At 41.8% G+C, this 13,420-nt stretch overlaps 1 protein-coding gene across 1 annotated transcript in view; it reads right to left on the bottom strand.

Annotated features, from left to right (window-relative positions):
• Positions 1 to 5,037: 5,037 nt before the first annotated feature.
• Positions 5,038 to 13,420, bottom strand: part of Tmem182 (transmembrane protein 182) — a 44,481-nt gene continuing 36,098 nt past the window's right edge. Inside the window, exon 5 of the mRNA XM_005400775.2 lies at positions 5,038 to 7,227. Coding sequence (XP_005400832.1) covers positions 7,007 to 7,227 — 221 coding nt within the window. The 3' untranslated portion in view covers positions 5,038 to 7,006. The remainder of the gene's footprint in view (positions 7,228 to 13,420) is intronic.

Below are 13,420 nucleotides of genomic sequence, written 5' to 3'. Positions count from 1 at the left end.
TGTATTAATCTCATGATGTCTCAATAAATTTAGTATTAAAATATTTACACATTTTTTTCTTTTCCTACTGTATACTTTTTTTTGGAGGATTCTGATAGTCAATATCTAGCATCATTTTTGAGGCATAGCATGCACACAATTCCTGTCTGTTGAGTAAGGTGAATGTTGTAGATGAAGACACTGACTCAAAGCAAGGTGGAAGAACTTGTCAAATTACAAGTTTAAAATTCAGAATTGGGATTCAAGCTCATTCCTTTCCCACCATACCTTACAAGCATCTCTACAAGTGATTCAAACACAGGAAATTCATCTTCTGCAGGGAGACTGAAAGGATAAATATCTCTTTCCCTTTCCCTCTCCTTCTCCCTCAAATGCAACAATAAAACCCAGGGTTTCATGCATTCTGGACAAGTGCCCTGCCCACATTTATGGTTTGCATTTAGATACCCCCCAAAGCCTTAGGCAGGCATGGGGCTTTCCCAGAGGTGGCTGGATCTAGAGTACGTGCTGCTGGATTGATTCATGGTGCAACACCAGGATCAAGGGCACTAACATTAAGGGCGTGAATGTTTCCCACCCTAAATAGCCTGGATAAGATATAGGATAGAAATAGCTGTAGTGCCCCTGGCTGCTTTGCTACCTTCTGCCCACCACGATCTGTTTCTCCTCTGCCATGCCTGTCTGCTCTGCCACCCTGCCTTGGAGCCAGCTGCCTATAGACTGAAACCTCCACAAACTGTGAGCCAAATAAACCTTTCATCCCTTAACTTGTGGTTGTTGGGAATTTTGTCTCAGCAACAAGAAAAGTAACTCAGGCACCAAATTACATTCCCAGTCCTTTTTATTTTATTTTGAGACAGTCTTGCCACGTAGCCCAGGCTGGCCTCAAGCTTGCAATCTTCCTATCTCAGTCTCCCAAGTAGCCAGAAAGAAATTCTCTTCTCAAAAAATAAGAAGTGTAACTACTATATCAACATTTGTCAAGAGCTAGAAACTACTAGGTGGTACAGCAAAGATATTCAAACACATGGCTACTACCACTGGGCACTTACAGAGAAATAGGATGGGTGCATTGCACACGTGCACCCTCATGTCCTCTAGATCCAAGAAGAGAGCCCTTGACATGGCCCTGGAGATCCCTTCCCACTCTCTACCAGGACAGGTGAGCAACAACATGAAGATGAGTGAGCCCTCCTTTTCAGCAAAACTTAGGAGCTCCAAAATGCTTGTGAAGTATAGGTGCTTGGATATGTGTACATCACCATGTAAGGTAGCATTTCTTATATGCAAACACGTATTATTATAGGGTATAAAATATTTTTATAAATATACATATTATACATTTGTGTGTGTATTCAGACATATGTATATGTGTATGCACACAATCAAATATATGTACAGGTTTACCCAGACCCATACACACATCCACACAGACCACAGATGTGTATATGCATATAAATACAGGCAGGTTGGTACATAGATATCCACACAGAGATCACCCCAGCTTCCTACTGAACTTTTCCCCAAGACACCTGCACACTCTCATAGCATTCTTGAAGATAACTCCTTTGCACTTTTTGGAGCCAAAAATTATATCCACATTTCCCCTAGTATCTTCATGCATGTTGTGCTAAGATATGAAGACATAAGCATTATCTTTTACACACCACTTTTTTAAGCTATATTGTTTAATACCTATTTGCTTAGAGAGTTTTTAATGCCAATACTACCCACAAGCATCCGTGAGCTTTTTCAGTGACATTCTCTTTTTAGGATTAATGAAAAGAGAAACACTAAGAAAAGAAATAAAGGAATTCTCTTCCCATGTAAAGGAAAAATCGACCTACATTTTCAGTGAATTCTGTCATAATAACTCCGGGACTCCCGCAGCATGAGAATATTACAATCTGTGCTGTGTGTGCACGTATTCTATCTGGGAAGGCCCCTCTTCCTGACGTAGCCACAGGTGCTCAGCACCAGAGCTGGAAGCCAATGATTCCGGCTATGCAGGGTCCACAGAGCAGTGTGGACTCTTTGCTGCCTGAGGAGTCCATCACTCACTGAGCCAGGAGAACCCCAAACTCACTCTCATTCAGCCACTGCAAAGTACATTATACATAAATATATATTCACATGTACAATTTATCTGTGTACACGTCAAATTATCTATATACTTTAGACAGACGGCCAGATTAAATAGATTTGTTACCAGAACACCAAGGTCATGTCCCATGGTGTCAAAGAATGAAACCATGAGCAGAGGAGGTAGGGTGCAACCAAATTTACGTAGAAGCTGTCAAGGCAAGGGAGTAGAGCTCCCGCTAGCTGGGAGGGCTTCTGAGCAGGGCGCTCATGAGGGCTCCTTGTCTAGGAGTTTTCACAGGGTTTAGAATGGAGTTCATGCGTTGATAACATCGGAGTCTACATGTTTCTCAGGTGCAAACTATGCAGTGTTCATGCAGTGCCCATGTGGGGCCCATGTGTCCTTGAGCCCATGTCCTACCTGATTATACTCGGGAGGACCCAGACAGCCAGAGGCCACCTGGCTGATGTTTTGGTAAGATCCCTGGAGGGTGCTGGCTCAGAAGACTCCATTTGAGGCTCCATTATGGGGCTGCCGTCCTTACTGCCTAACAGAACCCTAACTCCTGTTACAGAGTGATTAGATCCATCATGTGATTCTTCATATTCAGAGATCGCTCATTTTACAAATCCCAACTGTCTATTTGCCTTTTCTGAAAACAGGCTTGGGCTTCAGGTCTTCAGACCCAGGTTCATAACTTTCCACTGTGCCATTCAAGCCTTCCTGTGGGTGACACAAACTTGGGGTTCGCAGGACATCTACTTGGCAGAATACCTACACCCTATGGATAAGGGACATGATCTTAAGAGCCAAAGCAGACCTCTTAGCATGTTTCCGTTGTCATTTCTCCAATACGTGCGACCCCACAGCCAGTGCAGCCCAATCCTAAGGTCCTGAAGACAGCTCCTGGGACTTGCTGTAGCCAGTTCCAAAACTCCGAACTCCATAACTGGACATTTTGCTTTCTTTCTTCTCCCTGCTGATCAGAGGAAGGGCTCTTGTGCTTAGTCTATGCTTGTTGTAATATGAAGGATGCAATATGAAGTGTGTGCTATGAAAGCTATTCCCCTACCCTTCATGATTTTTAACCTATCTAAGGTACTGTCTCCTCAAGTTCTTGTTGGAATCTCTCCACCTACATGTGATCATTTCTCAGAACATGTCTCCATGCATTTAATTCCATCAGACAACCAATATAACTTTAGTTTCTTATTTCATCTTGTTTCACAAACCTCCTATCCCTGCTTCAGTCCCAGCAAAACCAGGTCTGCTTGCTATTTTGCCCATGAATATATTTGTTTCCTGTACCTAGATTTGCTGTTTTTCCCACCATCCTGCCCACCTGCAGATCCAGCTCTGGCTAATTTTCCTAGCTTCTCTTTTTTGCCAAGTACCTCTAGCACGTATAAGTCCTATGTAGTAACTTTCACAAAATAGAAATCAAATTATGTGTTGAGTTGAAGAAAACTTCATCAGTTCCGTCAAATAGAGTAACATCCAGGGAAACACTGTAACCCAAGAGAAACAGACTTTTTAAAATTTTCTTAGCTCCAGTAGATTGATTTATACCACTCAGTTTATGTCTTTCCACCCAAACATGTAATTGCAACGGCTGCCCACCACACACACTCTGCTGATGACTGATAGCTAATCACCACACTCTCATACCCTCTTTACCATATTCCTTTATCAATGCATTTCATTTTCAAATTCAGGGACCATATTCCAAAGACAAGTGGTTAGAGTGACCAATGGTAGCCAGGAGCCTACTGGACGCAGTCCTTCTAGACATCCCCCGCGTCCACACCTACGCTTCGCGGCAGGGCTCAGCCTCACAGCGTGACCTCCCCGCTGGTTTTAGGGTAGCTGTTCCCAGCTACTACGAACTTCAGCTACGGAACAAATGCAAACTGGAGAAGCTACAGCTCTCACCATCGCCCAGGAGTCCCTCGCTGCCCTGTCTGTTCACTCTTTCGGGAAAGGATAACTTTTGTGCAATCCAAACTTTAGGATGCAAAATCAACATTTGGAAAACAGATTTACACCCTTCCTTTGAAGGCTTCGAAAATTAATCAGTGGGTTCAATGGAGAAATAAACACAGCACAGACATTTCTAAAGGCAGTATCCCAGGTCATAGTTAAGACTGGGATAGCAACGTACTGTATGTGAAGAGGGAACAAAATATATCAGGAATGTTCAAATTTCTAAAAACTTAATAAAGAAAAAGACATCTTGCCATGAATCCCCCTCAAACTCCTCTTGCTCACTTCAGACACACTTAATGCATTGTCCTTGTCACTTTCTGAAGCAGTTCTGGAAGTCCTTTTCATGAGTGTTCTTAAGAAGTATGATCAAAAATATGGTGAATACTGCTCCTGAGTGTCATCCAAAGCAAAAGCAACTGGTAAAAACATGACAGTGTATCCTCATCCACCTTATTCACCAGATCTGGTACCATGTGACTTCTGGCTCCTCCCCAGAGTCAAAATACCATGCAAGGGAAGCAGTTTGAATCAATTCAGCATTCTAAGCCCACCTTGACCAAAAAAAAAAAAAAGGTACTCAAGAAAGAAGTCTTCCAGAACTGCTTCAGAAAAAGCCAGAAATGATGGGATCAGTGTGCTTGAAGTGAGAGTGGGGTATTTTGAGGGATATAAGTGGTACTGTGTCTGTGTCTTTTACTGTAACTTTTTAAAGAATTTGAACACTCACCATGGTTCATCACACCTCATATTTACAAAATTTAAATATAGTTCACACGCTGATGTCACACACATGACTCACCTTCACTCCTCCCTCTCAGGAGGCGGATGTGATGTAGCCGACACATTGCAGCTATAAAAAGCTCAAAATATGTGGGTCTGTGTCAAAGTCACACTCATCAGCTAGCTGTGTTATGATAAACACACAGTAGCCACATCAGTGTATTGCAAGTGAGGGTAATCATCCAAAGTTATAAATACTGAGACTTTTACTAAAAGCAGCTTGTACATGAAATTTAAATGGCATAAAATACTCCAAAAAAGGTTCCATTCCAATATGCTAAGAACAGGAATCATATTTTCAGATGACATGAGCTAATCAAATACATGTAAGCATTGTCCAGAAACCTAAATGGCATGCCATAACTTACTAACAAACACAGTCCAAATGCATAACAGAACCAATAAGTATTTTTTCTAATAATCAAGCTGAAAAGGCAAAGAAGTAAATGAAGCAATATAAAAATGAAACCAAAGAAGACAAAGGAGAAGGACCACAAAAACATTCACGATAATCATCGAAATGACTTGAGAAAACAGTTAAAAGTCTGGAGCTTTTAAAAAATTCTTTTTATCATTGTTACAGGCGAGTCCTAACTATTACTAGAATGTCCTCAGGAGTCTGTAGAAAGCTGACACCGTCACTTCTCAGGCCCCTCCCATCCACACAGGCCTCAGGATGAATAGAAGGCTGGCAAAGAAGGGTCAAGCAAGCTCTCCATGAGACACAGGAGGGTGGGAAGCCACCGCCATCCTGCCAGAGCATCCTCCAGGCTCTTGTCCTCTGCCTCTGAGTCCGGCCTTTTCCTCTCCCCAGCTCTTGAAGGAAACAGGGAGGGGTCTCCAGCAAAGTGCGTACCTAGTGTTGAGTTGCTGTTTCTTCACTAATACCATGATGGAAGCTTCCAGAATACAAATACCTACATCTCTTAGATGGGTTTGATTCCAGTCAACATTCATGCCAGTGGAACTTCTCTGATATGCAACATGTCTATGCTAGCAAATAGTAAAGAGGCATTTTCCCCCCAACAAAAAGATTTTTTAAAATCTTCCCTTCTAGGAAGTAAAGGAAATTGAAGATCGGTAAATGTTAATATGCCTATTGTAAAGAGGAAGAAATTGAGGGGCAATAGTTAAAGACATAAAATGATCAGAAGAACCAGTACCTATAAAATCTAGGGGAGAGTTAATATTTTATACTCTTTTCACAAAGCAAGACTATTCTAACCCTCATATGAAAGTATTTCAAAACTTTATAGGTGGAGAATATTCAAAGCACATTTCACCAGTAAATTTTCATATACTGAACACCTTAACAATGTAATTTTTAAATGGGAATTTCAAAATATCAAATAGAATTATGTACTGAGTTGAGGTGCTTAGCTTTTACACATTTTCAACCATATTACATTATACGATTAACTAACTTTAAGTTTATAAAATCTGCATTTGTATTATATAAAATTTGGTGTACAGATCTGCCAGTTTCAAGTATAGTTTAAGGCTTGTGTGACCATGCACAATTAAGAGAACAGAATTAGGTTAGCAAATTAATGTTGGTAAGAAAAAACAAAATACATATTTTGAGTTTTATTTGTTAGGATCCATTTTAACTTAGAGGTCTGTAGTTCCTGCTAACAAGAATAACTGTCATCTATTTTTAAATAGTGAATCATTTATTAACAGGACTCAGGGTATGTATAAGTGGATAGGTATGTGAGTAGGGGAGAATTGAAAGAAATTCTCTGATGATATGTTTTTCACCTTAATTTGTCTCCAAGATCTTGTTTTTAAATTAGCAGCAGAAGCAAATGTCAAGAAAGGAGACTTTAAACCATATCTTGATTTGCCCCAAGTGATGGTACAGTATTACTGGGCCTATGCAACCTGCCTGGATCCCAAAATGTGCCATGAAAAGGAAATTGAGGTACTGCTCTACTGGAGAATCGGGTCCTTGACAGTACTTAGGTGAGACGGGAACATGTCGCTTTTGGGAGCAATTCTAGGACTTAACTATGAGAGGACATCACAGGTACAATGCTTCATTCCAAAAAATGAGTAGGAAGGTATACCAAATGCTGATATTTCTAGAATAAAATGAAAAAGAAAATAGGCTGTGTTTTAAAATCTTTCAAGGAAATGCCAGTGGCCACAGTTTGTTTAGTGATGTAACTGAATATGCCGTCCAACCACTAAAAAGAGCAAGCCAGCCAGCAAAGAGAAAAATATCCCTGCCGGGGCGACAAAGAAAGACCAGCCAAACAGGACGGACGGGGTGAACTCCAGACAGTCCTTCAGCTTCTCGCTCCGATAGGTCTCCAAGTCAGCTACCAGCTGGACCCAGATGATATACAGCAGCACCACCATGACAAACAGGATGCCTGGGAGAGGACAAGAGAAACTTAGCATATCGTGTGCTTCAAGACACATCGCTTACCTTCAATTTCCAAAGCACTGTGGGGAGGGCTGTATCGGTGTAAGAACAATACCAAGAGTTGGCCCAATTTTATCGAGTACTTACTCAATAGTGTGCTAGCACCTAGTGTTAGGTGTCTGCAACCATAAGAGTCCAAGATCCTAGCTCTGTGGAGTTATATTCTAAAATATATGCTTGTTTTTTGCTATATGGCTGGTTTGGGATGAGCTCCATACTTCACTGTACTTTTTAATATTTTAAATAAACCATTGATATATGTATTACTATGCATAAAACATACACACACGTGCACCAGTTTTAAGTACACATGGACACAGCTGCTGCAGGGCTGATTATGAGCTCAGGTCTTTCTGCCCCTCCTACTATGGAACCCAGTTCACTATAGCTCAAAGTAAATATAACTATGAGAACAGAAGTCAAAGATAGAGAAGGAAATGCTACATACACTCAAAGAAATAGCTCTGATTCTGTAAAACTGAAACGCATATATGATGGTCGGCCAGAACATATGGACATGGTGTCTTGAGAGAATGAGAGAAGAGGACTGATGATAAAAGATTCATGGGGATATAAAATCAGATTTGAGATCAAGAGACTTTTTAAGGGACAGAAAACAGGAAGGAAGGAAGGAAGGAAGGAAGGAAGGAAGGAAGGAAGGAAGGAAGGAAGGAAGGATGGAAGGAAGAGAAAGTCAAAAAGGAAGAGATGAAAGGAGAGAGGAGGAAGAAAAGGAAAATTATCCAGAAAGCAGTAGCAGAATTTATCAACAACTCCCAGGTAACTGTAATCCACCAGTTCAAAAAACACTGCTGGAATTCTAAGACCAAAGAAAGTACTTCAGAGCTGAACCCTTAACCTTCACAAATAGGTATGACAGAAAGCATTGTAAGTCCTGATATTTGAGAAAAGCTCTAGGCATATTTTTCTCTGTGTTACTGTTACTGTAATCATGGGAAGAGACCACCATGTCTGTTGATTGATTAGTGGCTTCTCACACTAACCACACAGCCCAAATGATTCATATTTGCCCCAAAACAAAATAATCACTTGTTCTTTGTGCAAAAGTTCAATTGAAACACACCAAGGATTATAAAGGTGAGCCATAGGTATCGGGTTAATTCTCCATCTCTGAGGCAACAGTCCTAAAGAACTTCTAAGGAGAAACTTATATGGAGGAAAGACTGATTTAAGCTCATGGTTTCAGCAGTCTCAGTTCATGGCCGTATGGCTCTGTTGTTTGGGGGCCTTGTGAGGCCAAACCTCATGGTGTGAGCACATGATAGAAGAAAACTGCTCACTTTGTGGTGGCTTGGAGACCAAAAGAAACAAGAGAGAGTGACAGAGAAAACACCAGGGTTCTGATATCCCCCACAAGAGCCCAGAGACCTAATTTCCTTCTACTGGACCCACTCCTAAGGATTCTACCATATCCCAACAGCACCCTGGGATGGGGGCCAAGCCTGTAGCACCCAGTCCTCTGCGGACACTCTGTGTTCAAACTATAGCAGCCATAAAGCTTCTGTATTCCGAGTGCTGTAATGTCTGAAAAGCAAATGCAACTCCAGGAGCAGGAGCAGAGGAACAGAACATGAGGCATATTGGTAGAAATAGCTTTGAAGAGGTGGGCATCTACTGAACTTCTTGTGCTAACTTGTTATGTGTTCCTTCTCTCCTGAGGGCACCTCCACTCTCTGGGGCCATCGCCTCTGTGATGGTTTACCTAGATGTCCCCTGAAGCCTCATGCTACCCTAGGCAGGACTTTGGAAGGTGCTTGGATTATGAGGGCTCACAGCTGACTTGTTAGGAGATGGGTCAGAAGAGGTAGTCACTGGCTTGACCCAGAAGGTTGCATCTCCCTGCCGGGCTCCCGCCTTGACCCCCTGCTTCCTGTCTGCCATGAGGTGAGCAGCTCTCCTCCACCAGACCCCTGTGCCAGGCCCTCCTGCCTGGGAACCCATGCAAGGACTGAGACTACCGAAACATGAGCCAAAATGAACCTCACCCCTTTTCAGCATGGGTGTCTGATACTTTGAGTGATGAAGAAAGTGAGTAAAACAACATCATAAGGAAACTCGAGCAGTAGAGACAGAAGAAGGACACATAAGAGTGTCAAGGTGAGGCAGCACTGTGGCCACACCTTCTCCTAACAAGACAGTGCAGAACCAACACAGAAGCTTCACTAATACAAAAGCCCTGTTCAGTGTGGTCTACAGCGCATGAGCAAGGCTGCCATAGACCTTGACATGGTGAGATTCAACAAGATAGGTACTCATAAGAAGCCAAAAATGTGGGGACAAACAAAGCTTTATTGAAGTGCATGACCAACACCACTGACCAAGAGTCAGAAAAACAAGATGTCGGCTGCCAGAGAACTTTGTACTGGGTTTTCATACTTTTCTAAGTAACCATGGTAACCATGTTACCTCATTTAGGAATTTTACAAAAATGCCACATCCTGGTCACGAGGTTTACATTTCCCAGGGGTTTGTTAGGACAGTTAACTTTTTGCTTACCTACAATTTGTTTTAACTATTGGTTTCTCATTTTATATCTCTGTTCTCCTTTTGTTAGGTATAAAGGAGAGAGTAGAGAATCAACTTCATCTAAAGTTTAAGTGACTTCTAATATGGAGTTACAGAAATAAAATGGAGTTTCCCTTGCCCTATCAACCTAACAGCCACAGGGCCACTGCATCACCAGCACAGCATGGAGCACCAGTGAAACCACAGCCAGCTGCCCAGCCAGCAAACCATCGCGGAGCATCCTTCCGATGTTGACAGCGATAGAGCGGTCCCATCAGTGTCAGGGCTGGCAGAGGCATTTGCACAGCATCGCTGCCTTCTGTGAGCATGTTGCACACCTCTGTGCTATTTGCTGGTGTGGTTTTTACCTTCCCTGAATCACGTGAGTCTCATGCGTTCAGATACTTTCATGAAAATAAAAGAAGCGGCCTTTGTGAAAAACCAACAGCCTCATACACATCTTTGCAAAAGTTGCAAAACCCACTACTGAAATTAGAGTGTGAAAAAGGCACCACGGTGATCACGCAGAGGACTCTTTATAAGGAAGAGTTAACTTATATTCAAACACTGCTGTTATTTGCAAAGAGTTACATCAGGAAAGCACTGGAGAGTAGTCAGTTCTGTCACTATAGCCTCTCGCTCATTCACTAATGGAAGACGCAGTCAGTTTAATCTGTATCAAATCAGCTTATGATTATATCTCACCCAGGGGGTAAAACAGTCAGCGCCTCTCTATCCATTAAATTATAAATAGGGAGTGGGGGGCCAAGGAGCTAACAAACATGGAGAAAGTTCTTGTGCTAAAGGATAATGATGTAACTGATAAGGCAGCAAGAATTTGTCACAGGTACCTGCATGAAGTCTGTGGCCAAGGGAAAACTGCTACCTACAGCAAGAGGGACAGGAAGGAGACCATGAGGACCTACAGCGAGAGGAACAGGAAGGAGACCATGAGGGCCAACTGAAGCTGTGAGTCTCACTGCTGAAAAATCCAGCTGCAGATGTGAGAAGGATGGGAAGCCAGAATGAGCCCTATGGTGCTTGGTGGGAATTGAATGGGTCATTGTGAATTCATGGTGTTCAGTACATAGATACTAGAGAGAAATAGATCCATAAATGATATTGGAGAGATAGGTGAGCAAGAAGTAAATACAGAAGAGAAAGTATGTGTGTGTGTGTTCATTTTAAAATACACACACCCATGTACACCCAAATATAGTTCCTGACTCAATTCCCTAAGAAGGCCTGCAGTGTCAACACTCTAGAAATTGGGAATTCAACAAGTGGCAGAGACCACTACATAGATATTCTGAGCAGGATTTAAATTAACCAATTGCCTTTCCATGTTTGCATGTGAGTCTGTCCCAGGCCTAGGCCCCTTGTCTGGAGATGGGCCATGGACTCATAGTAAGTGAACCTCTGTGAGTCACTGCTCCAGCTGAAGCCTGTGGTGGCCTGTGATGCCATGATGCCTCAAAGGACAAGACAAGGCCACAGCTGCTAAGGATGCCTGGCTCCAACCCCAATTAACTAGATAAAGACTGCAGTAGCTGGCATCCCACTCTTGGGTGGAGACCTTCCTGGAGATAACATATTTCTCCTAAAGTGACATTTTGTATTACTTGGAAAAATCCTTGAGAGAGTCCTGCCTTTCTTCAGTATTCCCCTCCCTTGTTTTGATAACTAAATAAATATGGGCTGCCCAGAGAAGATCTTGGGCTCAGTCCCCAGAGAATCTTGTGTTCTCTGTTAGAGGGTTTTGAACCTCCTGGAGCCCTAAAATCATACCACTTTACTCTTTCATTTAGCCTTTGCCATCCAGTCATTTGGGAGGTTGCAGGACTGATCAGTCCACAATAACTAAGAGATAATATTAACACATTAACCAAGTGTCCAGATCTTGGCTTCTAAATACTAGGAACAAGGGCTTCTCCATCAAAGGGCCAGATCCAGGCTGGACATGCAGTTCACTATGAGCCTGGACCATCTGGTTGTGCAGCAAACTAGGGCTGTGCTCAAAGAACCACGAGCTAGACAGGCCTCCTGCAACCCAAACCAAGACAATCCCATCATCAGATGAACACTGATTGTGTCCCATCATATTTTAGTGAATATAATAGGAGCTCACAGTCATAGACACAGATGAGTAAAAAGATAAGTGGGAGAAGGGAAATCTTTTCCTTAGAGTAGAAAATCCAATTATTAATATAGAAGAAAGGTAGAATCACTACATGGCAATCATTTAAGCAACAACTCAAGTAAGAAAAATGGACACTAAAACTAGAGCAAAATTTGATGCATCAAAGTATGCTTATATAGGCTTAAATTTTCTTTGCACCAAATTTTATAGTAAAGCAGAAAACCAGAAAATACCACCTTATACACAAGTGATTGAGGCCAGCATCATCAATGCCCCAACAAATGGACATCACATGTCACTTGGCAAGGTATAGTGCGGTGAAATCAACCTTACTGCTATGATACTACAGCCCAAAGTACAGAATTTAAATGTAACCACAAGGAAACATCAAGCAAACCCAAACTTAAGGCCATTCCACAAAGTCATCAGCCCACACTTTTCAAACGAGTCAAGGTTTTGAAGGTCCAAGAAGGCGTTGTTAAGCACCAGTGGAGATGCCAACCACCCAAGACGTAATCATGACGCATGGTCCAGGATTAGACCCTTTTGTTAGAAAAGATATCAAGAGAACAATTGGAAAACTTCAACAGTCTCTGGGTGAAAGTACTTGCATCTTGTACATAAATTTGAAGACATTCCAAAACAAAAACCAAAGTAAATGACTTGAGAAAAAGGGGCAGTGAAGGCTGTAGCCAGGTATGTTGGGGAAAAACAGAGGTAGGGAAGGGAGAAGGGAAATACGCATACTCACCACACAAACACGTCTCCTGTGGGTGGGGCACTGTAACTGTCACTGAACAGTAGTATTGGTTTCACCAGCAGGACAGAGCTCTTAGTGTGGAAACTCTTCTCCCTTGGTATCTTAAGACTGCCATTTACAGGTCTATACACAGCCACATGCTTCTGCAACAAACAAGCTACCTTTCAAAGCCACTTGCCTATCTTGATTTTACCAGGCACAGGAAATATTGCTAACACTTAGGTTAGTAATTTGTTTTTTAAGATAACATTATACTCAAATTTGGTCATCTATTTTGAAAGAGAAAATTTATATATAATTAATTTTTATGATAGCTGTGTTTTTAAAGTCCAATAAAAATGTATGAAATACGTTACTGGAGGAAGAATTAAAACAGGGCCCCAAAGCCCAGGTAAATTTACAATCATAATAAAACCATGATGAATAATTGAGCAACACAAAAGCATACTGAATCCCTATAGAAGCCTATAGAAGATCCATTCAAACTTACAGTTTTATATGCATTATCTTAAAAAACTAAAATTTCTTCCCTTTAAATGTCATAAATTCAATTTGGAAAGCATTTTTCCCCTGAAACAAAAGGGCATATAAAATTTAGTCACAAGTGGACATTAGAACACAACTGTTGATGATAAGTATATGGGAATAATCACAGCCTGGGAACAAAACACAGACTTCCCCACGGCCAAGGCAAATACTGAGAAATAAAATTGC

This window comes from Chinchilla lanigera, unplaced genomic scaffold (assembly GCF_000276665.1).
Source record: "Chinchilla lanigera isolate Chin_1 unplaced genomic scaffold, ChiLan1.0 scaffold00069, whole genome shotgun sequence".
Lineage (NCBI taxonomy): Eukaryota > Metazoa > Chordata > Mammalia > Rodentia > Chinchillidae > Chinchilla > Chinchilla lanigera.
Note: the sequence above shows the minus strand (reverse complement) of the source record. Positions and strands in the feature narration are given on the sequence as shown.